General features: G+C 39.1%; 1 protein-coding gene across 1 annotated transcript; it reads right to left on the bottom strand.

Moving 5' to 3' along the window:
- Positions 1 to 1,409: 1,409 nt before the first annotated feature.
- LOC118835947 (regucalcin-like) lies at positions 1,410 to 27,245 on the bottom strand. The gene is made up of 7 exons (XM_036743245.1): positions 27,132 to 27,245; positions 26,657 to 26,837; positions 10,834 to 11,016; positions 7,241 to 7,456; positions 4,616 to 4,747; positions 3,261 to 3,415; positions 1,410 to 1,927 (listed from the first exon to the last, which is right to left on the bottom strand). The coding sequence occupies exons 2-7, from the start codon at positions 26,817 to 26,819 to the stop codon at positions 1,877 to 1,879; spliced, it is 900 nt and encodes a 299-aa protein (XP_036599140.1). The 5' UTR covers positions 26,820 to 26,837; positions 27,132 to 27,245; the 3' UTR covers positions 1,410 to 1,876.

The raw sequence follows: 27,245 nt of genomic DNA, 5'->3' as shown, positions 1-27,245 counted from the left end.
AGCCTTTTGATAGCCTCTCAGCTGGGTGTGAGGCAGGTAGAAGGGTCTTAACAAAGTAGAGTAAATCAAACCTTCTTTCCCTGACTCTTCAGAGTAACTTTTGGCTTCTCCCCAGTGGATCATTACCTCTCAAGTCACTACCTGAAAATCCCTTCACTCGTTAAACCAAGTCCCTACCTACCTGCCCTGGCACCATGTGCAAGTGCCCCCAAGCAAATAGGTACAAGATTATTTCCCGGAATGTAAGTGAAAAAAGAAGACCTCTCCTGAAAGTGTCATCTTACAAAGGAACATGCTGCCTAAGAAGGTTTCAGGACCTTCTTCCATACTTCTTAAAAAAGAGACCCATCTGTCAACAGTGCTGGCAGGGGTCCCAATCAAACAATTTGTCTAATTCTTAAGGTTTTGACTTTTTCAACATTTTTTCCATGTTGATAAATTAATAACACATTGAGTCCAGTAGATGGCAGCTGAAACCAAGGATTCTGCCAGATCAGTATCCTGAATGGATTTTTTGGTATATTAATTTTTCATTCTAAACTCAAACACCAAATAAAACAGATATTTCCATATACACAGTAGAACCTACATGTACTTTTAAAAGTAAAAAGATTTCAGCATTTAGGTCCTGCTTTTTGTCACTGATAATACTATAACTTAGGTTCTATGAAGACAAGGAAATAAAATCGACTGAGGCCATAGCAAAAGTTAGGGACCCAACCTATGACTTTCTTCATATCCATGGTGAGGAAACTCCCTTTACCAATGCAGCTTGGCACCTTCTCTGCAGCCTATCGTCTTGAAGAGCTCCCTAGAGCAATGAGAGGGTAAGTGTCTAGGATCACATAGCCAAGATGTATCAGAGGTGGGGACATATTCAAAAAAGTCTTCGATTGGGCCATATTTCAGATGATTAGACCATTTTTATTGGCAAGTAAGGGTGTGTCCAGAGAAGTTATTCATGTTCATGAAGGGACCTTAAAACCTTATTATGTAAAGAATAGGTATGTTCAGATCGAAGGAAAAAAAAAACTCGAGGGAAGGAAGACAAGACTACTATCATCATATGTGAAGAGTCATTTTATGGAAGAAGGATTCAGCTCATTTTACTTGGTCCCAAGGGTGAGAGCTGTTTGTGCCTTGCCCCTAGAATCGCCTTGTTATTATATAGTTACACACACATACATGTATATATATACATAACATATGTGCACATATGTATGTATATGTATACATATGTGTTGTCTCCTCTGGCTAGACAATAAGCTTCTTGAGGACAGGAAACTATCTTGCCATTACTGACAATCTTCAAGCAGTGGCTGACTGCTTGCCAGTGATATAGAAGGAAACTGAGCGTCAGGTCCTTGGCAACCCTCAGAGTCTGTAATTAAAACTAAAACACAAAAAAATGAAAGAGACAGGCAAGCAGATTGATATTTATTGGGTATGGATGATTTCCTAGATCTTTTTATGACAAAGCAGAAGAACAGATATGGTCCCTCTTCAGATAGAGCTTACAACAGAGACAGACATGACAATTGATAGGTGAAGGATAATTCTTGGCAATTTCATAGCATTCTTTACTGAGGATTTTACAGCGTATTGACAGAAGTGATGAAGTCTCATATGATTGCTCATGAAGGGATATGAAACATTCATGTCACAAGGTGCTCTTGGGCCAAAATAACCAGCCCCAGACTCATCAACTCCAAAGTGACTCCTAGACATTGTTCCAAATAAAGATCAAATAACCAAAGGCTATTGTTTAATATTTAGGAAAAATATTTGGGTGTTTTCTCCTTGTTCTAACTCTATTTGAATCCAAATTCTGCCGAAGGATTGCAGCAAAAGGAGAGGGCCAGTGTAGGTTCAGGATTTATCCAGCAAAGGCATGTGGGGCGACTCCTTTTACACCAAGTCCAGTTATCTGTTTAAAAGAGAAAAAGGTGATTGGGCAGGGAGAAAAAGGGCTTGGAATCGAGGAAAAAGAAAAACACACCCATGATTAGTCTTTCAAATAATTTTTCTATTTCCTGAATAGAAACAAAAATTTGTTTTAATCTTCACTTCAACATTATTCTTAAATGTTTTCCCTTATTCTAAAGGAATTACTTACTAAATTAGGCATCTCTAGTAAAATCTGAGGCTTAATCAGACTTCATTAATCACATGACACAAATACAGCTACCACCTACTGGCAATTAGCTTGGCTTTTAGAAGGATTTGCTCTTCATTCCTCTCAGGGCTGCAGTCTCGTCAAGGATTTCACCGATAATGTGCCAGAGATCTTTTCACCTTGGAAGTCCACTCCAGCACCGGACTTCACATAGTGGAAGGATCATCCACGTTCTTTGGCCTCTCTCTCTTATTGGCTACTTCCTCCCAGAACCTCCATTTTAAGGAGTAGGCCAGGTCGCCTACGTCTTCTTTCCTCTCCAAGCTGCATTTCTATCTCTCCCAGATTTTCTCTACCTTTTCTCCTCCATTTACATGTTATCTTCCTCATTAGTGGAAGGGTAGGGACTATTTTTATTTGTTTTTATTTGCATCCCCATTGCTTAGCATAGTACTTAGCATGTAGTAGATGCTTAATAAATGCTTGCTAACTTGATTCATGGATTCTCTAGTTTCTATCAGCCTCCTCCTCTGCAAGATGAGAGGGCCAGACTAGACAGATGAACTCTGAGGTTTCAGTCATCTCTAAAATTCCACTTCTTGGATTCTGTTGGTGTTTGTTTTGATGCAATGAGAGTTCACCACAAGAGCCTGAATAGATTCTAAAGACATCCACACTAACAGCTCATTCCAAAAACGTAATATCAACCACAGAGCCTATTTGTTACTGTGCCATACTCAGGATTTAGGGTATCGTGCCTGGCACATAGTAGGAGCTTAAAGCTTATTTAATGAGTGATCTGTGCCCAATATACTCAAAGAGTCTTTCTAGCATGTTAGTCTGTTAGAGACAGTGCTTTGCTCTCACAGCCTTTGAGAATTTAAAGTCACTTTTACATAACTATAATAATAATAATGGCCCTTATTTGTCCTCTAGTGAAGGACAAACTAAGAATTTGGGTAGATAAATGCCACAGACAGGTGTACTAAAAGTCTTAGTGCAGTTTTAAGCCATTATTAAAGCTAAAACTTTTGGAATACACAAAGGGAACACACATAAGGAAATAGAAGAAAGGGCACCAGCTGCTTAGATATTTGGCAAAGATTTCTTTGTCATGGAATAAAGAACAACAAAATCAAATCACCTTGAAAATCCTTCCTGCCTCTGGTTGTCTTGAAAGTTTATCAGGATCCAGGCCATCCCGAGCAGAGGTCACATATAATTCAGAATAATCCTTTCCTCCAAAACAGCAGGAAGTTGTTTTTTCAGTTGGCAGCTTTACTGTTTGAAGTCTTGTTCCTGTTTAGCAAAGAACTTTGTTTTAAACTCAGTTCTACTGATTATGCAAGTGCTATGACAACTGGCCACCCTTCTTTACAGAGAGATAACCACAACGGTCATTGCAGAAAGACCCCTGGACTAGGAGCCAGAAGATCTGGGATGAGTTTATACTTTCACTCGGGAGACAATGGATAGCCAGAGAAATTTCTCAAGTAAGTGACTGATACGGTTAGACATGAGCTTTGGGTCTATCAATTTGGTAGCTTTGTTGGTAATGTATGGCAGAAAGAAGAGACTAGATATGGAGATGCCATTTAAGGGTCTATTGTAATAACACAGGCAAAGGGTCATAAGAGACTGGACTAAGGTGGTTGGGGTGTGAGAGGAGAGTGGATTCATGTAATCCCAAGGAAGTAGAATCAAGACTTGACAGTGTAACGGCAAGCAACGTGGGACTTTTTGTTGTCTTTTGTTTTGGGGTGCTTCTCAGCACTAAGGCAATCCAGTGCTTTTGATTGAGTCTTGCCTTTGTTTGTAGGAAGGCCCACACCATTTTGCTAATTAGGTCATGAGAGGAGTAAAGCCCTGGAGAGGTGTGAAGCCCTCTGAGCCTGAAGAAGTGTATATATACTCTGAGGTTAGCATTGTGTTGGGGGCTCATTCATTAGAAGTGATTTCACCATATGAGATTCTGGGTAGCTGTAAAGGAGCCCCCTGGCTTTGAAAACCCAGATATTGGTGCTTCTCTCTCTGGTAATTATGTATGTATTGCTATGGACAGACAGTTAGAAACCCTGTCTGCTGATTTGTGTGATTTGCTCTATTTATATATTTCCACTTGTAATTTCTGCTTGTGTTTTCTCTGAAGTTCAGGGTGCTGACTTTTTACCCTGAACTAAGTGAGTGATATATGTATATTTAATTAAAGTGAGATTATAAACTCCTTAAAGTTGCTTTCCTTAGAAAAGCAGATCAAAGAACCTGTGCTAGCAGCCCTCCTGTGTGCTGGTGCTATTGGCCTTACATAGCCACAGTAGCTGCCAGTAACACTGTTGTTACAGACAGCTCTAAAGTCTAAGGTCCTTATTTTGAAGGCCGTCCTACCAATAATGATAATAGTAATAATTTTATAATAGATGCCCACTCCACCTGTAAAGCGAATGCTCCACTCTGTACTCTTATATTCTCATTAGACTATTTGTCTTATGGTGGACGCACCTGTCTCTGGATCTAAGCGGATCACTCTTCCTCCATTGTAGCAAGCCACCCAGAGCTTTCCTTCAGTATCAATGCACATTCCGTCTGGAATGTGTTCTTCCTTTTCCATCTTGTACACACTTCTGCGGTTGGCTAAGGTAGCAACGGGTAGGTCAGTGCTGAGTATCACACAGTTTTTCCATATCTATCATTTATCACTAAAATGTGTCAATTATCAACTAACCATGCATTGTCTCTGTATGTAATATGGTCCAGACTCTTAAAGAATTTAAATTCTATGAGACAAATGGATAGGGTAACACACAAGATTTTTTTTCAAAACCATTTCTTTGGGAGAGGATGGACAGAGAAAGGTTCAGGTATATTTATTTTTATTATTTTGTATTATATAGTCATGGTTTTATGGTAGTTTCTGGAAGAGAGAAGAAAAATGGTAACCAAATGAATTATGAAATACTTATAACTGATTTTCTTAGTAAACTACTGAGAGTCATTTTTTAGATTGATCTGAATTCAAGTGCCCAGACTCTGATAGTGTATGTACTCTGATGGCATATATGGGATATTTCTTGTGGATTTTTTATTCATAGAATAGATATTTAAATGAAATCTAGTCTAGGAATGCATTGAATCTTACCCACATAAACAACAAAAACACAAAATTAATGTTGTGTACAAACTGTTGTTTTGACCAAACTACTGCACTTCATAGAGACTAAGTGTGTTAGGCTGTACTTACTGAATAAGCCAAATGTCTATGTGTATGTATAGGGGGTACATTTTGAAGCCAAAAATGGGTTGGTTTAATTAACCCAAAGAATCAAGAGCTCAAGTGATCTTTAGAGGGACTGCATATGCCTGAACTCAGAATATGGTTACAGTCAAATAAAGGTTAAACATGAAAAAAAATCAACTATGACATGTGAAAGGAAAGGAGAAAAAATAAATCAAGAGCCTTATTTTTAGAGCAAGACATCTGTGCTGGCAGATTTTCTAATGAAGTACATCAGAATAAAGAGAATCCTGGTTTCTTTAAGAAACAAAATTCAGTTCTGTAAGAGACCCTAGTAGATTCTTGCTTTTGTAGTATTTCATCCTTTCTTTTTAAATGTTGCCTTTTAAATTCATTCAAAGAGCAAAATAACCTACAGGCATTAACACCTGAAAATTTTTTTTAATCATCCAAGAATTTGTTTTACTTGACTTTGTTATTTGATAAAAGGATTTTTTTTCTCCTTCAAAAAAAAAGGAAGGGGAAGAGGAAAGAGATGAGAGGGAGAGAAAATAAATGCTGTTAATTTTTTTTAAATTTAATTCATCCAAGTAATTTTTGTTCCCACTATTTTAATCATAGAACCAGAATATTTCAACCTAATTCTCCTGTCTTTGAGAGACTGTTAAAACCAAACTAACTAGTTGTCTGGAGCTAATCAATATATGAAAATCACCATTACAATCTAATTTTAGGTACCTTTGCTTTACAGTTATCTCTTCCACATTGTGGGGGTTAGGGAAGCAGTGCCCCTACAATCTGGAAAATCTGCATAAAATTTTTGGCCCTCCCTTTGTACCAGAGAAGAAGTCTGAATTATTATGGTATTAAAAGATAAAATATGGTGATATTATGCAATACCATACATATATTTTATGCATTTCTGAGTTTCTAAACTTTTTCTGCATCTGCTGGCCTTCACGTGTTGTCTGCAGCCTTCACAAAACTCCCCCCAAATTCCCATTTAATTTCTTATGCTGACCCACAATATATCAAAACCATGATGGGGAAAGTCGGCATGTGGAAGAGGTAATGGCATTCAACTCCATGTGTCTTAATACACCTTTTGGTAGAACACTGGTAGAATCAGATCCAACAGAAACAGAAAAATGTATGAAGCTGGTGTCAACAGTCTCTAATATTTATATATCATAGGCAAGTTATATTATACTAAGGCCGATCTTTCAAAAAGATGCAGGATTTCATCAGTGCTACCAAGGGTGCTACCCTTCACCTGCACAGACTGTAACCAGTCCATGCCTTTGGGGATTATTTTTGTGAATGATTACAGCTAAATATATTCATGACCTTATATGGAACCTTTGATTTATAAGCCTCTCCAAAGTCAGCGAAGCTGGTCCTCATGTGAAAGGCATACAATTCATTCTTCATTTCACACTCAAAATCCTTCTAGTTTGGCAGGACTTTCTAGACCTTGCACTTTATTTGAAGAGTCTTTGAAATCTCTTTGTCCTCTCCATACCCCTTAGGTATTGAGTCTGTGCTATACCCAAATTGAACTATCTATAATTCCATTTTTATATTAACTATTAAAAACACAACTATAGTTAAATAGTACAACAAAAAACAACAGCTAGTAGTGAGTGTGTTAAAATGATTGTAGTCCTTCATACATTCACTATTGCCTACAAAAGCCAGTGCTAGAATGAAGAGTATTCACTGGCCCCCATTTAAAGGGATATAGGTTGACCTGCCCTCTCTCCAAATCTATACAATAATGACCCACATCAGTTGGCCTTGACACCTGGGGCAGAAAGGTTGATAGTGACTCTCAGCTGCAGAACAAAATAATAACACCGAGATGATTTAAACAATGGCAAAAACATTCATACCAATTTTTCCTGTGTGTAAGTCATAATCAAAGGCATCCACAGAGTAAGACAGGCTATCGATGTAATAGAAGATTTTGTGATCCATGGACCAGTCCAAGCCATTAGAGATGTCCACGTGATCAACGTATTTCTCTACATTGCCACTGGGAAAGAGAACATACAGGGCACCTTGGTGCCTCTCCAGCACAGCAGGGGCAATCTCCTCAGCCATGGTACCTGCAGAGATCACAAGGCTATGAGAAATAACATGATACATTCTGACACCAGGGTAGACAAACAGCCTAGGCTCACAGATTTAGAGCCAGGTGAGAAATGAGAGGGCCCCTCGCCAAGCCCCCTAATATTTCAGATAAAGAAACACCCAGAGAGGTAAGTGACTGGACCAGGGTCACATTGCTAGGAAGTAGAAGAGCTTCCAGTCCAGGCCCTTATACCAGGTTGCCTTTCAGAAGTAGGGGAAGGTTTCTGTCATGCCAACAGACAAGACGCCTGGCCCTTTGGTTGGATTCTACTGAGCTCCCCCAAGGAACTTTGCTCCGTCTTTCCCAGACCTTGGTCTTTCTACCCACCATCAACCCAAGAGCTAAGAACCTTTAATAATGCCTTTAACTGACCTGTTTCTGAAAAAATTTTGCATGCATTTTAAAAAACCCTCAGCTCTAGACTCATTTCATTTCCCCTGTCCACTTCATCTGTAGCTATGACCACTTTGATAACCCCCTAGACCAAGGGTGGGGAACCTATGGCCTCAAGGCTACATGCGGCCTTCTAGGTCATCAAATGTGGCGCTTTGATTGAATCTAAATTTCACAGAACAAATAAAAGGATTTGTCCTACAAAACTTGGATTCAGGAGGCTACTAGGTGGCACCAGCCCTGGAGTCAGGAAGACCTGAGTTTGAATCTGACCTTGGACACTTGACACACTTACTAGCTGTGTGACCTTGGGCAAGTCACTTAACCCCAATTGCCCTGCCTTCCCCCCTACTTGGATTGAGTCAAAAGGCTGCACTGGAGGACCTAGAAGGCCACATGTGGCCTCAAGGCTGCAGGTTCCCCACCCCTGGTCTAGACACTTCCCTATAAAGAAGGATTCACAGAGTCTCTTGATAACCAACCTAACCTGACTGGTCAGGTGGCACAACTGAGAATGTGCTAGACTTGAGGTCGGGGAGATCTGAGATCTAATCCTGCTGCAGACATTTATTAGCTGTGTGACCATGAGCATGTCATTTAACCTCTGTCAAGTTCAGTTTTCTCATCTCTAAAATGAGGATAATAAGAACACTTAGGGCTGTAAGGATAAAATGAGTTATTTGTAAAGCCCTTTGCAAACCTTAAAGTGTCATAAAATACTAGCTCTTCTTAATGTCTTTCTCAGAAGAGGATAATTGTCAGTGCTCACACTACAACTTAACAAAACACCAGCGCAGATCTCAAACCCTTTGGGTACCTTATATTTATTAATAAATGGAGCCCTGGAGACTCATAGATCCTACTTTGCTCACATAGAGTGAATCTGTAGCTCCTTAGGCCTAGAACTATCTTCATTCTAGAGAAAGACTAAGGTGGCAATGGCCCCTATGTCCAAATGCTCATGCCTGGCAACCAAATACTCAGTACTGAAATCACCCCTTGAGAGGACTTTGATTCATTGCTTAAGTCATGCAGAGTCCCAATTGGATGCCAATATGGGGTTCTCAATTTTAATTTTTTTTTGTCTAGAGCTGTGAGTTTATTGGTCTGGGGAATTCCCAATGCAGAATCACCCTCCACTGATGCAGAAAGGGAACTGCCCACAATTTATGGTGTTAGAGGTTTGCCTGGGGAGCTGATACGTTAAGCAATTTGCCCATGATCACACAGTCCGTGTTTCAGAGACAGCTGAACCCAGCTCTTCCTGCCACCATGGCTCGTCCTCAATCCACCATGCAACACTACTTTTCAGTTTTACTATTAACACAAATAAAAGTCACAATAATTGAGAAGGTACAGCTCAGAATTGTGGTTTCTGCTGGGGAAGAAGTGACAGAGGGGAAATATTATTATATCTGTCTATAAATCTATACGATGTATCCATATGATATCTATATATCTATATCTATGATATATCTATATCTCAATCTAGATATAGCTATATACCTCTACTTATATGCATTTATATATGCATTTTAAAATTTTTTAAAATTTTTTTGCATTTTTTTTACTATAGCTATTTATTAAAGCTTCAATTCCTATGCTGTCATTTAAAAAAATTGTCATTCATTCAACAAGAATTTATTAAGTGCTCCTATTAAGCAAGCATGGCACAATGTATAGAAAGCTGGCCTTGGACCCAGGAAGACCTGAATTCCAAGTTCTGCTTTTGACATCTACACACACACACACACACACACACACACACACACACACATGTGTGTGTGACTCTGAGCGAGTCACTGATGCTCTCAGCACTCTAGGCAGCTCACCAAGACTATAAATTGCAGAGAAAGTGACTATCTACCCTAGCAGAGGGAGTTTCTTACCAGATGAGTGTTCCCTATACCACTGAAATCACAGGCCCAGGGCCTATCCCTATCCCACTGAGCTTGGTGCTACATGACTGAAAAGAAAGCTAGTCTTTGCAATGATAGATTTACTCACTAAAAATAGGCATATGTTTATTAAAATTAGCCTTTGGTTCTACCCCATGCTTATGTCATATTGTTCAAGTGATGGCCATTAAAATAAATCACAATGATCTATCAGGCCCTTTAAATTGGATTCCCAGAAATTCCTTGTCTAAAAGGTAAAAAAAAAAAAAATAAACCCCCATAGTATTAACAATCAAGGATGGGAAAGTCGATTTTTCTTTATATAACCTCGCTCTGTCTCTCTCTGTCTCTGTCTCTCTCTGTCTCTCTCTCTCTCTATCTGTATATATACACATACATAAAAAGAAAACAACTTTTTCCTTCCTTTCTTTTTTTTTGTTTTTTTTTTCTTCCTTCCTTTCTTTTAACAGGTGGCAAGTATTGACCCCGAATATTATCACTACTACCACCACCACTACTACTACTACACCACCACCACCACCACTACTATGACTACCACTACTACTACCACCGCTGCTGCTGCTGCTGCTACACTACCACCACCACTAATACAGCACCACCACCACTACTACCACCACCACCGTTACTACCACTACTACTACTAACACCGTCACCACCACTACCACACACACCCTATTGTCTAACCAGTACAGACTATCACCCATCCATGCCTTAGAGAACAGTCTTCCTGGAGTTTCTGTAACCCAGAAAAATCCATCACCTGGAGGTAAACTTTTTTGTACTGATGCAGGCTGGTCCCCAGTATATTGTTAGGCCTGCCTGCAAAGCTTTCTCCTGCCTGGTAGGACCTCCTAGAGTTTCTGTCTACTCACAGAGCCTTTGAGAACCCAGGGCCACCTCCCTGCCTTGATGACCCAGCTGAGGAAGGCTTTAACAGAAAAAGTCTGTCCTTAGTGGTATTTTCTTTCTCCTCAACATGTTGTAATCAAGGTTTTCCCTATAAACACAGAAAGGCAAAGGTCAAAAATTAAAATCATACCAGCAAAGTATCTCCCAGCTGGATCAATCTTCCCATCATTGAATCGATTGTTTTTCTTATCTTTATCCACAGAACACAGGTCAGATGACGATCGGTCTTCCCAGTTCAAAGCACAGAACCGAGTCCCTACTGTTGCGACATACCCACCAGACTGTCGAATGGCCACTGAGCTGACCGTACTATCTGTAATTGCAAAAACAAACACACACTATCAAAAGAAAAAAAAAGTCAGAATGAATAAAATGCCCAACATCAAGTACCATAATATAGTGGAGAGAACATTGGCTCAGGAGACAGAAGACCTGGGTTCAAATTACCTATATGACAAGTTATGTAATGATCCTGGGCCTTAGGCTTCTCATCTAAAATGACAGGATTGGAAGGGTAGACTTCTGACAGGCCTTCCTAGGTTCTTATTTCAGCTCTATGGAAAGAATTTTGTAGGCTCATAGATCTATTGTTGGAAAGAACCTCCAAGGACATCTATATTGTAGGATCATGGATTTAGACATTGACCTTGTGGTGATCCACTCTCACCCCTTCATTTTACACATGATGAAACTGAGGCCCAGAAGAGTTAAATACCTCGCTCGAGGTCAGACTGGTAATGAGTGGCAGAGCTGGAATCTGATTCCAAATACAAGTCTAGTGCTTAATCTACCATAATGTGACGCCTCTTAACATCTGTTTGAACAACAAAATTATCGATAAGTAAATAATGATAATAAAGCATTTATGTATCACTTTAAGTCTACAAAGCTCTTTACTTATAGTGTCTTACCTAAGACTCATAACAATCTATGAGGTAGGAGCAATTATTATTCTCACCTTGTTAAGTCATTGTTTTTTTTCAGTTGTTTATGACTCTTCATGACCCCACTTGGGGTTTTCTTGGCAGAGATACCAGAGTGGTATGCTATTTCCTTCTCCAGCTCATTATTACAGATGAGGAACAGAGGCAGACAGGACTAAGGGACTTGCCCAGGGTCCCACAGCTAGTAAGTGTCCGAGGCTGGATTTGAACTCATTAAAATGAATCTTCCTGATTCCAAGCCCAATGCTCTAGCCACTGTGCCACCTAGCTGCCCTTTTTCTCACTTTACAGACATAGAAACTGAGGTTTTATTGATTTTAAATGACTTACCCAATGGTCATGGGAAGCTAGGTGACGCAGTGTATAGAGCACCGGTCTTGGAATCAGGAAGACTCATCTTCCTGAATTCAAATCCAGCCTCCAACACTTATTAGCTGTATGACCCTGGACGAATTACTTAACCCTATTTGTCTCTATTTTTCACCTGTAAAAATGAGCTGGAAAGGGGAAGCTAGGTGGTGCACCAGCCCTGGAGTCAGGAGGACCTGAGTTCAAATCTGGCCTCAAACGATTGACACACTTACTAGCTGTGCAACCTTGGGCAAGTCACTTAACCCCGATTGCCTTGCCTTCCCCTCTCCAAAAACAAAAATGAGCTGGAGAAGGAAATGGCAAACCATTCCAGTATCCTTGCCAAGAAAATCCCAAATGAGGTCATAAAGAGTCGGATACAACTGAAACCTAACAACAATCTAGGGACCACAATCTGTGTATGGATGTCTGAAGTGGGATAGGAGCTTCAGTCTTCCTGACACCGGTGTTCATGCTGTATTGACTACAGTATCTTTGATCACACAAGAACATCCTCAGATAAACACATTGATTTCTTATCACTTGATACTAATAGAATCATCTCTACCTAGCGCAGCACTTTCTCTTGATCTGCAGATTGCTACATATCAGCCTGACATTGAGAAATGACATTTCCTAATGCAAAATGACTGACAACATTGCTCAAGTTTGCTTACATTCAGTTAAAGATTATTTTTAAATAAAGATCCAGTTATCTTAAAAAGAATCCATAGTAAATATAAAGTTAACTTTATCATTGTCATCCTGGACAACGTTAACTACTTTTATTAACCGCCATAGACACCAAAGGCCAAGCCAGGTTTGGGACAAAACAAATTAAATAAAGGACATCCCTGGCTTCTATCACATTCTGCTTTGCATCCTTTTTTTGTAGCTGTATGTGCCTAATCTCTCTAATTATAAGTCCTTTAAGAGCAGGCGTGGTGTCATTTCATCTTTGTATTACTGATAAATCAAAAAGAAATTTCTTGTCCCACCCTCCACCTTCAGAAAAAGTCTATAGCTTAAGACAACCTTTCCATTGTAGATGTGAAATTTTGTCCCAATTCAAAAGGAGCAAGAGAAATTACATTTGTCAATGAGAAACTCATCTACCATTATCCCTTCCATGTTTCCAGAGTTAGGAGCATAGCACCCCCACTATCTGGAAAATCTGCATACAACTTTTTGGCCCACCCTTTATATCAAGGAAGAAGTCTGAATTATTATGGTGTTAAAAGATAAAATATATTGATATTATATAACACTATACATATATTTTATGCATTTCTGAGTTTCTCAGCTTTTTCTGTGTTGTCTGCCGGCCTTGTACATTGTCTGCAGCTTCCACAAAACTCCCTCAAAATGCCCATTTAATTTCTTATGCCAACCCGTGATATATCGGAACCGCGATGGGGAAAGTCACAATGTGGAAGGGACAACTATATCTGTGGAAACAAAGAAAGTTGGAGAGAAAAACAGCAGGAAGCCACAAAACATTTCAGAAACCATTGTATTTCATTCAACCAAGATTGCATGAACAATTCCAAAAGACCCATGACTTCATCGATGTGAAGACTCTCTCCATTCAGGACAGATTTTTACAACTTTCTGCACCTTAGGAGATGGTTTTCATGAGCTTCTAAGACTAAAAACAATTGAGTGACCCACCTTTAGTTAGAAGCCTCTCTGCACGTAAGTTGGCCATTGAATGGCATTGAATAGCACATAATCTACTAACAGGCCCATGTTCAACACCATAAACCAAAGAACTAAATTAACATCAGTTCCCAGTTGTGAGCTGATCCAACCATTCTGGAGAGCAATTTGGAACCCTGCCCAAAGGGCTATAAAAATGTGTCTACCCTTTGACCCAACAATAGCACTTCTAGGGCCATATCCCAAAGAGATCATAAAAATGGGAAAAGGACCCACATGTGCAAAAATATTTATAGCCGCTCTTTTTGTGGTGGCTAAGAGCTGGAAATTGAGGGGATGCCCATCAACTGGGGAATATCTGAACAAGTTGTGGTATATGAATGGAACGGAATACTACTGTCCTATAAGAAATGAGGAGCAGGCAGACTTCAGAAAAACCTGGAAAGACTTCTATGAACTGATGCTGAGTGAGGGGAGCAGAACCAAGAGAACACTGTACACAGTTACAGCCATAGTGTTTGATGACTGACTTTGATAGACTTAGCCCTTCTCAGCAATGTAAGGATCTAAAACAATTCCAAAGAATTCATGATGGAAAATGCTGTCCACATCCAGAGAAAGAACTATGGAGTCTGAATGCAGACTGAAGCATACTATTTTCTCTTTTTTTTTAAATTTCTTCTTTGTCATGGTTTTTCCCATTTATTCTAATTCTTCTATACAATATGATTAATGTGAAAATATGTTTAATAGAAATGTATATGTAGAGCCTATATCAGATTGCATGCCATCTTGGGGAGGGATGGTGAGAAAATTTAAAACTTACAGAAGTGAATATTGAAAACTAAAAATAAATTAATTTTTAAAAATTCAGCACAAATTCCCTGCTTGGTAAGACCTACCATAGTTAGACCTTAGTGAGCAGAGCTTTCAGGAACCCAGCATCACTTCTTGCCAGGGGGAGGTACTGCAATGGGTCTTTAATGGATAAAGTAATGCAATGCCTCTACTCAACCTACCTGTGAAATGGAGAAAGTGATGAAGCACCAAGTCAGTTTAGTGGGAAGAGTAAACACTGGACCTGGAGTCAGGAGACCCATATTTAAATCTCAGCTCTGACATTTACTCACTGTGTGACTTTGTCAAATCACTTAAACCCTTATGGTCCTCAGTTTTCTTATCTGTAAAGTGAGCAATAAGCGGGGGCACAGTTGTAGTGGAGAGTGACGGATTTGGAATCAGGAAGACTAGAGTTTAAATCCCACTTCAGATACTATGACTCTGGGCAAGTCAATCTGTCTCAGTTTCATTTTCTTCATCTGGAAATCATAATGTAAAATGTAATATAATATAAGAAATAAAATATTTAAAAATATAAAAATAAAATAAAAAATAAATTAAAAAACAACATCAGTAAAGTTCATATAGAAAAACTGGATTAAAAACCTCCAACTCACAGGATTATTGTGAGGACCAAAGGACATCAAAGCACTTTGCAAATCCTCAGGTGCTCTTTATACTCTATCTTTTGAGACTGTTGTAGAAAAAACAATGCTCCATCAAAGACTTTATGTTTGCAAGGTAGAAATTGTCATAACCTGACTGCTCATGGCATCATAAGTGGTCATTGCTGGTAGCATCATTTATCTGACCTTGAACCTCTTGTTAACCTGTCTCAGAAACAACAATAATAATTATATCATTTGACTAAATGAGATAATATCTATAAAGTGCTTAAGTATAGGGCCCAACACATAGTAGGCACTTAATAAATGCTTATTTCTTTCTCTAATAATACAAGCTAGCATTTATGTACTACTTTATGGTTTGCAAAGCATTTTACAAATATCTCATTTTATGCTCACAATAACTCTTGGAGGTGGAGGGGAGGCTATTATTTTAACACTCATTTTACAGATGAGAAAACTGAGGCAAGAAGAGGTTAAAGGACTCACCCAGGGACAAACAGCTAAGAAGTATCTGATGTCAGATTTTAATACTTCCCAACTTCAGGTTGAGCATCCTATTATCTATCTAGGCCACATATATAGATAGATAGATAGATAGATAGATAGATAGATACACACACATACATACACATATATATGTATATATATGTGTGTGTGTGTATATATGTGTATATATGTGTGTGTGTATATATATACATATATATACACATATATATGTGTATATATATATATATATACACACACACAACTACATATATCTATCTATATGGGCCACATGAGTAGCAATAATAACAAGTGTTTACAACCAGGGGGTTTTGGTTTGGAGGTTTATAGGATCAATCATATCCCCGCCACGGTCAAAAGGAAGAATGTCAAGAGAAATCACAGCTAGCACAACTTAATGACAAGCACCTTCTACTGCAGTCTGAGATCCCCAAGAAAGGGTCTGCTCCCTCCAGCCCTCAAACATACAGAGTTATTCATATCAGACAGCTCCACTTTGGTGTTCCCAGTCTCACCATCACTCATGTTATATCATTACGGTTCAGTTACCAGGCCGGGCCTCCCCCCAAGGCCAGATTATTCAGAAGTTCTGCTGTCATGTCTAATCTCCTGGGACATTGCCTTAGCATTCCTCCTGTCTCCTTATCTAGGGCACAGTGGTTTTGTAATATCTCCTCTGACCATGGGGAAAGTACAAGTTTCAAAACAGTTCCTTGACCTCATTCATGGGCATGGAAAAAGACAAACCTAGAAAAAACATGGAACACGAAGGTGTGGGACAAAGCACCAACACTTTGTGGAGACCCCATTGGTTAGCAGCTCTGACTGAATTGAGAGGAGGAGAGTCCTCCCATAATAACAAAGCCATGAGAGAAGGGAAAAGGCCACTAGGACAGGGAAGAAGAACCAGAGGGACAGGCAAAAAAGGTCATTGTAGAATATTAAAGCTGGAAGGGACCTCAGAGATCATCTCCTGTCCTTTTTTCCTTTTTGTTTTTTTTGGTTTTTTTTTTTACAGATGAGGAAACAGAAAGTCAACTCACCTACCCCCAGACCCTGAGGACATGCATTTGGGGCATGGGCATTTAGAATGCATGCACACACGTATGCACACAATAACAAGGAGGTAAAACTGCTGTCATAAAGAGGCATGAAGGGACAGATAGGGTATTCAACATTTATTTATATAGCACCTTAACTAAAATTGGCCAAGCATTACATTTGATAAATGCATTAGATCCTCCCAACAATCCTGTGAATTTGCAGGTGCTACAGATTTTAATTCCATTTTACAAATAGGGGAACTGAGGTCCAGAGAAGAGACTTACTTTTAAATAGAGTTACACAGCTAGTAAAGTGTCTGAGGCAAGATTCAAACCCAACTCTTCCTTCTTCTGAGGCCAGAGCTCTAGGGCAGCTGGGCCAAGAAAGAGATAGATGATGGCGTGGTTACAATAGCATTAAGGGATCTAGAGCGAGAAGAGAAAGAAAGCAGATGATAGATTTGAGACTAGAAAGGAATAAAAGAAAGAAAAAAAATATATACACACATACAGATACACATACGTACATCTATACACACATATAATATACATATAGATACAAATATACATCTATACACACATACACAATATACATATACATACATATATAGACCTATATATACATATATGTATATGTATATGCATATTTCTATAGATAGAGATGGAGATAGAGATAGAGACAGCTATAGATAGATAGATAGATGTAGATAGAGATAGATAAATAGATATAGAGATAGGTAGAGATAGAGATATATAGATGTAGATAGATAAAGATAGATAAATAGAGGGAGAGACATAGATATAGATAGAAAGATAGAGATAGAGATATATAGATGTAGATAGAGATAGACATAGATATAGATAGAAATAGAGATAAAGATAGATAAATAGAGATGGATAGATAGAGATAGATGTAGATAGATACACACACACACACATATATATATATCTAGAAAGAGAGAGAGAGAGAGATAGGCAGGGGTAGTTGGTTGGAGAAATCTGAGAGAAATTATTAATCATTCATTTTTGTGGAACCTACTCCAAAAATAGCATGAACATAGTGTTTTCTTTACTGGGACATAGTTCCTGATTTAGCCCATTCACACACACGTCCAACTTTGCTATTTGCTTCTGTGCTGGAGAAGAGGTGTGTGTGGAGGGGGCCTCCCTTTTCTCTCCATGTTCCAAAGACAATCTGACCAAGATAAATATTATCACTTAAAAAGGAATATCTAATTGGATGAAAATTAAAATACTAAATAGTGATAGTTCTCATGTATACAAGGTATCCCCAAATTCTAACTATTATCTCGACTTTACTGATGGGGAAGCTGAAGAAAGAGAAGTTAAGGCACCTGTCTGTGGTCACAAATCTTGCGATGTTACCAGGTGATTACAGTGGCTCATTCTTCCGAGTTTACATACAACTCTATTGACTGTACTCCGAGGCATATAAAAAAGCAGGCTAGGGCCTAGCAGGATAAACAATCCACTATTCTATCGTGTAATTTCAGAACCCCGTAGGCCCCTTCATTACCTCAAAACCTCTCCCTCTGGCCAGTTGATAACTGAAATGCCACTGTTAAGAACTTTATTCCTTGGGTTTAAAGCTTCCATCTCTGGTTAAAAGGCAAATATCCCTAGAGGCCTTAATGTCTGTGTGCTTAATCTATACTTCAGTGTTTCCTGGGAGCAGGTTTCCTGGCTAGAGGTGGGAAAGAGGTGTGGAAGGGGTGTAATAGAAAGTGATTGATGGACTTGAGGAGTCAGAGGTTCTAGTCCCATGTCTGACATTTACTCATTATGGGACAACTTACTCTGAGCCTCTGTCTTCCACCGTAACATAAAGACAATGCAGCTTGTAGTATTTGCCTCCCAGGGTGGTTGTGAGGATAGAATGAGATGACATTTGTAAAACACTTTGAAGCCATCAAGGTCCGATGTAAATGCCAGTTATCGTCATTATTATTTAGTGAGGAAAAGGGCCCCCAAAGAAGTAGCTGACAGACTTCACTTAAAATTTTGCTCAAGGCCAGCAATCTGCTTTAGAATGAATGAGTAAAAGAATACCTCTGTTCCAAAAAATTTTATGTTTTGTTTTATTTTATGCAGATAGGCATACCTATGTGTGGAAACAAAAGCCATTTTCTTGCTTTTAGAAATATTCAGAAAGCTTTTTAAATTATCTGATTCTGAAGCTTTTGGACTAATCTGAAACCTTTATCAGTCCTTATTGATTACAAACAATGTCTTACTCCCCTTTGCTTCCTTGAAGTAATTAGGCCTGCTGGAGGAAGCCAAAGGGCTGTAAATTGATCCCCCTGAAGACAGATCTAAGAGCTATACATCTTCTCCCCTTCCTTGCAAGGATTAAGATATTGATCAGAGGGAAGAAGTCTTTTTAAATACTTCAGGTCACTTGTCACCAGCTCGGAAGGGCCCTTGCATCAAGAATAGTTTGAAGGACATGATTTTCCAGGGTCGTTTCTGAAAGATGTGATTATTGTTCCCTCAGATGAAGTAAAATATTAACTTTATGCAACTATGTTATAAAATCATGTTATGAAATTTGTCTCATTTAATATTCCCATGCTACTTCAAAATATCTTGTTAGAGGGATGTCTGAGGACATGAGAGAATTGTTTGTCTGGACATTTCTCTCAAGCAGACAATGCTTGAGTTTAGATTACTGAGAAATTAATAAAAATTATTTCTATCAGTCTTGTACCTAAATGCAGAGTATAATATTAATATTTCCCTTCAATATATTTTTAAACATACATACACATAAACATACATAGACAAACTTTATAACTGTCCGAGTTATTGAAGTACGTGAGTGTGTGTGCATACTCATGCCCAATTGCCACCCCATCTCTACCTGGTCCTTAATATTAAAAAGAAAATGGCAAACTCAACACATTATGGTGTACAATTTTGATTTTCAAATTTCAGATGAAAATATGAGGTATCCCATGAGTCATAGTTCAGTTTTGTGCTTTAATGTTACATCCTCCCTCTCTTCTTTGCAGAAGTGGGGCACTAAAGGCATTGAATATTGCAAGTACCATCAGACAGAATCCGTATGTTGATTTGTGTTGCTGTAACAACAATGCTGCTTGCATCTACTGTGGAGGTGTAAAGTCAACACCACCAGCACACAGGAGGGCTGCTAGCACAGGTTCTTTGATCTGCTTTTCTAAGGAAAGCAACTTTAAAGCAACTTTACAATCTCACTTTAATTAAACATATATTAAACAAAATTCACTTAGTTCAGGGGAAAAAAGTCAGCACCCTGAACTTCAAAGAAAACACAAAGAGAAATTATATAAACAGAGCACATAGCACAAATCAGCAGACAGGGCTTCTAACTGTCTGTCCATAGCAATACATACATAGTTACCAGAGAGAGAGAAGCACCAACATCTGGGTTTTCAAAGGCAGGGGGCTCCTTAATGGCTACCCAGAGTCTTGTCTGGCCAAATCATACAAACACTCTTCCAATGAGTGAGCCCCCAAAGCAAAATGCTAACCTCATAGTATGTATACTGTTTCCAAAAAGGACTCTTGATTCAATCAAAGACCCTTGATTCAAACAAAGGCAAGACTCAATCAAAGGCACTTGACTACCTTAGTGCTGTGAAGCACTCCAAAAGAAAAACACAGCAAAAAGTCCCACTTTCCTTACCATTACAGTTGCTAAACAGCCCTTTCTGGTCTCTTAACAAAAATTCTTTGTTACAAGGGATGGCTCATTTGGGAGGGAAGTAGAAGGGACACATTCAGAATGATAGATAAACAGAAAATAAAAACAAAAAAAATTTAAAAATAAGAAATTACATCACACAAGCTTTAAAAAATGAGAAGCATCTAGGTGATGCAGTGGAAAGTGTAATGGGTCTAGTCAAGAAGACCTGAGTTCTAATCCAGCATTAGACTTTACCATTTGTGTGATCCTGGGCAAGTCACTTAACCTTTAGTTCCCTCAACTATAAAATTAGTGAAAATATTAGCATTTGTCTCCCAGGGTTGTTGTGAGAATAAAATGAAATAATATGTGTAAAGCACTTAGCACATAGTAGATGCGATATAAATGCAAGCTACTATGGCTCTGCTTTTTGGGAAAAGTAGCAAGCCAGCAGATCTCATAAAGCTGAGTCCTTTCCAATTAATTTTTTTCTGACTGAAATCCAACCTTCACAGAACAAGCCATTCTTCTGAGGAAGACCCATTCTCGTTCATTGGCCTCAGAGAGATTTTAGCATCTCTTTAGTGTCTTTCTACTGCATCATGATCTAGTGGAAAGAGGACCAACTGGTTTCAGAGTCAGTTTCAGCTCTTTCTCTTACTATCTTTGTGACCACAGGCAGAGAAAGGCAACTTAGTCTCTTGGAGCCTTAGTTTCCTCAAATGTAAATGGGGTAATGTTGTTTGGTCATGTCCAATTCTTCATGACCCCATTTGGAGTTTTCTTGGCAAAGATACTGGAATTGATGTGGTTTAAGGGGTTCAGAGAACCCCCAGAGACCAGGGTACTAGACAGGGTTGTTTGGAATGAATTCCCGGACTCAAGCATTCTTCAAGTCAAAGTGGCAAAGGTTTATTGCAATGCCAATATGGTGGGCAGAGCTCCCTAAGGAGCTTGCCACTTAACAGGAATGATGCTAAAGTAGGAAAGTAGTGGGTTATCTGGCAGATATGCTAATTAGGTGATAACTTACAGCCTTGGTCACAGGAATCATCCACTACTGAAAACCAGGGGAGGGGCTTTCTCAGGGTTGTATTTTTGGTCTATTATGTCTATAGCAAGATACCTTTGAGAGTTGAAGTCCATAGCTTGACCTCTGTGTCAAATATGATAACTTTGGGAATTAATACATGATAATTCTGTGGTTACAAGATAATCCTGTTTCTACAAGAGAATTTCCTCAGAGGTCTGCTTGTTCTTGTCATGGGGAAAGATAGTTTGTTTTACTGGGGCCCACTCATGAGTTAGTGCTAGGCATAATGTCCTTGGTCTGGGGAGAACACTGTCAGGGTTAGTGTTTTGAGGCTAGAGAGAAATGTGATCTTGGAATTGGGGTGCAAGCACAAGCACCCCATCAGAATGGTTTGCCATTCAGTTTTCAGAGGAAGAAATTAAAGATACCTATAGTCACATGAAAAAATGCTCCAAATCACTATTGATTAGAGAAATGCAAATCAAAACAACTCTTAGGTACCACATCTCTCCTGTCAGATTGGCTAACATGACAAAACAGGACAATGATAAATGCTGGAGAGGATGTGGGAAATTTGAAACATGGTTACATTGTTGGTGGAGTTGTGAACTGATCCGGCCATTCTGGAGAGCTATTTAAAACTATGCCCAAAGGGCTATACCCTTTCACTCAGCAATACCATGTCTAGGGCTGTATTCCAAAGAGATCATACAAGTGGGAAATGGACCCGTATGTACAAAAATATTTATAGCAGCTCTTTTTGGGGTGGCAAAGAATTGGAAATCAAGGGGATGCCCATCAATTGGAGAATAGCTAAACAAATTGTGGTAAATGAATGCAATGGAATACTATTGTGCTATAAGAAATGAAGAGCAAATGGACTTCATTACAACCTGAAAAGACTTATATGAACTGATGCTGAGTGAGGGGAGCAGAACCAGGAGATCATTATACACGATTACAGACACACGGTATCTGTAAGGACCAACTTTGATAGACTCGGCTCTTCTCATCAATGCAAGGTCCAAAGACAGCTCCAAAAGACTCATGATGGAAAAAACTATGCACATCTAGAGAAAGAATTACGGAGTCTGAATGCAGATTGAGGCAAATTATTTGCTCTCTTTTCTTCCTTCTTTTTTGATTTCATTTCTTCTTTCTCATGATTCATTCCATTGGTTATAATTCTTTACAACTGGACTATTATGTAAAGAAGTTCAATGTGAAAGTATATGTAGAACCTATATCAGATTACATGCTGTCTTGGGGGGAGGGGGGAAGAGACGGAGGGGGAGAAAATTTGGAACTCAAAAACTTGTGGAACCGAGTGTTATAAACTAAAAATAAAAAAAAAATTATAATTTAAAAAAAAGAGTCGTTTGCCATTTCCTTTTCCAGTTCATTTTACAGATGAGGAAACTGAGGCAAACAGGGTTAATTGACTGTGCCACCTAGTCACCCTAGCAAGTAATAATAGCAAGTGCTATTATTCCTATTTTTAAAATTATTATTTTGTGGGCAACTGGGTGGCGAAGTAGATAGCGTGCCAGTCCTGGAGTCAGGAGGACCTGGATTCAAATGTGACCTCAGACACAAGCTGTATGACCCTGGGAAAGTCACTTAACTTTGTTTGCCTTGGTTTCCTCATCTGTAAAATAATCTGGCAGAAGGAAATTGCAAACCACTCTATAGTTTCTTTGTAAGAAAACCCCCAATGGGATCAGAGGCAGACACAACTCAACAACAATAGCACATTCATTACTTATCTGACAGGGTCTCAGTAAAATCTTCTGTAAACCTTAAAGCATTATATAAACGCATTTGTTATTTTCATTAATGATATGAAATAGCATTTTTATAGTTCTTTAAGGTTTGCAAAACTCTTGACACATTATCTCATTTGATTCTCTTTTCATCCTGGGAAGGTTGGGGCTATTATTATCCATATTTTACAGATGAGGCAACTGAGACAGACTGAGATTATTAAATGACTTACCCAAGGTCACATAGCTTGGCAAAGTCTGAGGCCACACTTGAAATCATTGCACCCCTATTCATTGCACCCCTTAATTATTGGGAAGCTTAGTCTCTAAAATCATAGACCAGGGATCCTCCACAAGCAGACATTTCTAGGCCTTCTCAGGTAGATTGCAGCATCATGCATCTGTTCTCTAGAAAGGATTCTAGAAGCCATCTAGTCCAATGCCATCATGTTACAGATGAAGAAACTGAGGCTCAAAGATGTTAATCATGAGGCCAGTTGCCACCACCCCCTTTCTTTTGTCTGCTGTAATTTCAGATTGGGGATCGGGGGAGCAGCATTGGCATATCCTTCCCTACCTCTGTTAAGGAATTTAAACTGTTAGTATCATCACTCACCTCATTCCCCAAACCCTGGCGATCTCAAGGGTTTAGGGAAATGAAAAAAATGTTCTTCTCGCAAAAATGTTAGGGATTCCTACCAGGACTTTAGGATCTCGCTCCATTTATAACAATTTTTACTAATGTCTTCTGGTAGACACAATAGTTCGAAATAATAACAGGCTTCAAATTGAAAGCATCAACCTTGGGTTTGGTTTGTGTGCGTGCATGCGTGTGTGTGTTGTTCTTGTTCAAACCACTGGAACGGTTGGCCATTTCCTTCTCCAGCTCATTTTACAGATGAGAAAACTGAGGCAAGTAGGATTGAGTGACTTGCCCAGGGTCACACAGCTAATAAGTGTCTTGAGACTTTCTTTGAATTCCCAAAGACAAGTCTGCCTGACTCCAGTCTCAGGGCTCTATCCACTGAACCACCTGCCCATCAGCCATCACGCATCAAATGAGTTTACTCTCTTTGGCCATAAAATTGCAAGCCTTTTCACCACCTCCAAATAAATTCATTCTGGCAAAGCTCTAGGTAAATCAACTAACTACAAATGTATTCATACTTAAAAATACCTTGGGAGCTCTATATCTAAAGAATCCTTTTATAAATCCATGTTTCAGCGTATCAGGTGTTGCTAAGGAAGGATATATCTGGACTTCACAAAGGTAGCAACCGGACATGGTAGTTAAATAGGTAAGACTTTAGTTACTGTGAAGGAGGGTAATAAAAAAGTACAAAGAACTCAAAGGGTAGGGGAAAGACTCAGTAACCTTCCCAGTCTCCCTACTACAGCCTGCCAAACAGTTTCTCAACCCAGGTAGGTTGTAGGCCTTCCTTTTACCACCTAATCTCATTGCGTTCTATCTACCCGACAGTGGTTGGGTCCATTCCTGGTTCTCCCAGTGTTTGCTCACAGTCCCCTCTACCCTTCCCCTTCAGGCCCTAAGTTCCTCCTCACTCCTTATCTCCGCTGGTAGTAGCCCTTCTCTTCCCTCAAGGCCCAATCAGATGCCACCTTCTTCATGAGTTCTTTCTAGGCCACCCCATTTCCCTCTCCCTCAATTTTTCAGAGCCCTTTCCCAGGACTTCTACATTGCGCTGAGTCAGCATGGAAAGAGAGAAAAATTGCCAGACTTGAAGTTGGAAGAAACCTGGGTTTGAATCCCACATCAAATACTTAGCCCAAGGAAGACAAGTCATTTTATTCTCTCTAAACCCAGGGTTTTTATATGCATCTAATTTAGAAAGTTGTTTAAGGATTGAGTGAGATAATGCACATAAAATGCCTTGAGCACCTTAAAACACTAGATAAATATCAATTACCCTCTCTCTTGAATAAAAGGGATTTGTGTATTATCAAAGGGGTTTATGGATAAGTTCCACCCTCTAGCCTCACCATAGTGAATTGTAAATTCCTTGAGAATAGAATGGGTCACAACTACCTTTGTATCTCAGTGCTCATCATTGAGGCTCATTCATAACAAGTAAAAATTGTTGACTTGGGTGGTGGTTTAGAGGAGCTTTTATTTCCTTCCAGATATGAAGAGAATAAGAGAAGAAACACCCAATATCCAAGGGGGATTTGTGGGAAATACCCAGAGGAGAACCATGGGCCACAAGAAACAGCAGGGAGAGGTCCAGCTAATCCTTTGTATGCCCCTATAGAAGGACTCTATTTGGTAGGAGGCAGGAGGTGGTGGAGAGTGATACTGAGACATAAAAAGGAGAAAAGAAATCTAATAGCATCAATGACCACACAGAAAGGAGGACAAAGAAGTTCAGAAGGAGACACAGGCAAGCAGGGCAGCTTTGTTATCTTCTTAAATTGCATGTAACAGAAGTTTATACTTTCATGTACAATTCTTTTCTGTTCTTTTTTATACCCAAATGTCCATGTTTGTCGTAGTTCATAATAAAAATAATAAAAATGCCCCATAGCAGAGACTGAAGCAGATCAAAATAATTGGGGAATATTGAACAAAATAAAAAGACAATCTTAAGATTAAGTCAATTATGTGACCCACCCATAGGAATCCTCATATAGGTTTACTGGCCCTGTTTCTATTTGAGTTTGACACCACTGATCTATATTGATATTGATAATATTAGTAATAATAACTAGTATTTATATAACATTTTCAAGTTTGCAAAGTGCCTTACACATGTCATCTCATTTTATCTTCACAACAACTCTAGGAGTTAGGTGCTATTTTCTATCCCGTTTGTAATTGTTCAGTCTAGTCCAACTTCTTGTGATCCCACTTTGTGTTTTCTTGGCAAAGTACTGGAGTGGTTTGCCATTTCATTTTCCAGCTCATGTTACAGATGAGGAAATTGAGGCAAAGTGAAGTGACTTGTCCAGAGTCACACAACTTTTGAACTCAATTAGATGAGTTTTCCTGACTCCAGACCCCACACTTTATCCACTGGACCAACTAGCTGTTTAGTTTACAGATGAGGAAACTGAGGCAGACAACAATTAAATGAATTTGGCCAGGGTAAATGCCTGAGGTAGGATTTGAACTCGGATTTTCCTGACATCAGGTGCAGAGATCAACACATTACTACTATCTAAAGACCTACTACATAGACAAGATTTTGTTTTCAGAGTTCTTTGGGACATAAAGTAGCTTCAAAATTAGAAACTTTGAATCTCTTCCTCTGAAAGCAGGGAAAAACAAGTGTTAATAATCCATAGATCTTACTAAAAGGTCAAAATAGGGACACCCAGCACAAGCAGCAGATTAATTTTTAACTCCCATTTAAAAAATAAACCAGATCCAGCACTGTTAGGAAGAAAAGTCCAGATATGTACCTTTGTATTCAGGCCATCTCTTTAAGAGAAAAAGTTAGCTGTTAAAACAGGCTTTTTCTTAGATAAAGAATCCTCTCACCTACAGTGAAGTCTTGCACTTGCTTGGTGAGTGAATTCCATCGGAAAATCTTCTTGGATGGAATATCCACGTACAGGAGGCTATTGGATTTCTCCTCCCACACTGGAGATTCTCCACACCTGGTGCTGTCCAGAACAACGGACTCAATCTTAACGGAGGACATTATCAGGACGGAGATCCCCTAAAAGCAGCAAAGACAGACAAAGGCAGAGTGAATGCCTAGGCACCCAGGATTTCAAACACCTGGCATAAAAACCACAGCTAAATTAAAAATAATTTTCATCAATTTGAATGCCCAGGGTGGCAGAGGCAATGTAGGAGGCACTTTGCAGAAAAAAGGCCAGGCATGGCAGACTCAGGATGACCTCAACTGGAGTGTGAAAACAAGAAAAGGCCAATAAAAAAGGGTCTTAATATAAAATGAAACATCTCCCCCCATCCCCCAGACTAGAGCAGAAAAGGAATTCCAACTTACCGAGGATTTTTAAGCGGCTTAAAAAAAATGAGAGCAAAGCTGCAACTTTTAAAGATCGTGCTCAGGAAACCACGGAGGAGTTAGTTAGGCTTTAGGGGGGCTGAAGCTGACTGA

Source organism: Trichosurus vulpecula, chromosome 2, assembly GCF_011100635.1.
Source record: "Trichosurus vulpecula isolate mTriVul1 chromosome 2, mTriVul1.pri, whole genome shotgun sequence".
Lineage (NCBI taxonomy): Eukaryota > Metazoa > Chordata > Mammalia > Diprotodontia > Phalangeridae > Trichosurus > Trichosurus vulpecula.
Note: the sequence above shows the minus strand (reverse complement) of the source record. Positions and strands in the feature narration are given on the sequence as shown.

Bases quoted from the DNA above. Each gene is read 5' to 3' on its own strand.
- LOC118835947 (XM_036743245.1), bottom strand. From the start codon at position 26,819: ATGTCCTCCGTTAAGATTGAGTCCGTTGTTCTGGACAGCACCAGGTGT. The intron at 3,416-4,615 runs GTGCGTCCACCA...TTTGCTAAACAG, and splicing joins CCGCTTAGATCCAGAGACAG to GAACAAGACTTCAAACAGTA. The intron at 1,928-3,260 runs GTGATTTGATTT...TCTTTTAAACAG, and splicing joins AGGCAGGAAGGATTTTCAAG to ATAACTGGACTTGGTGTAAA.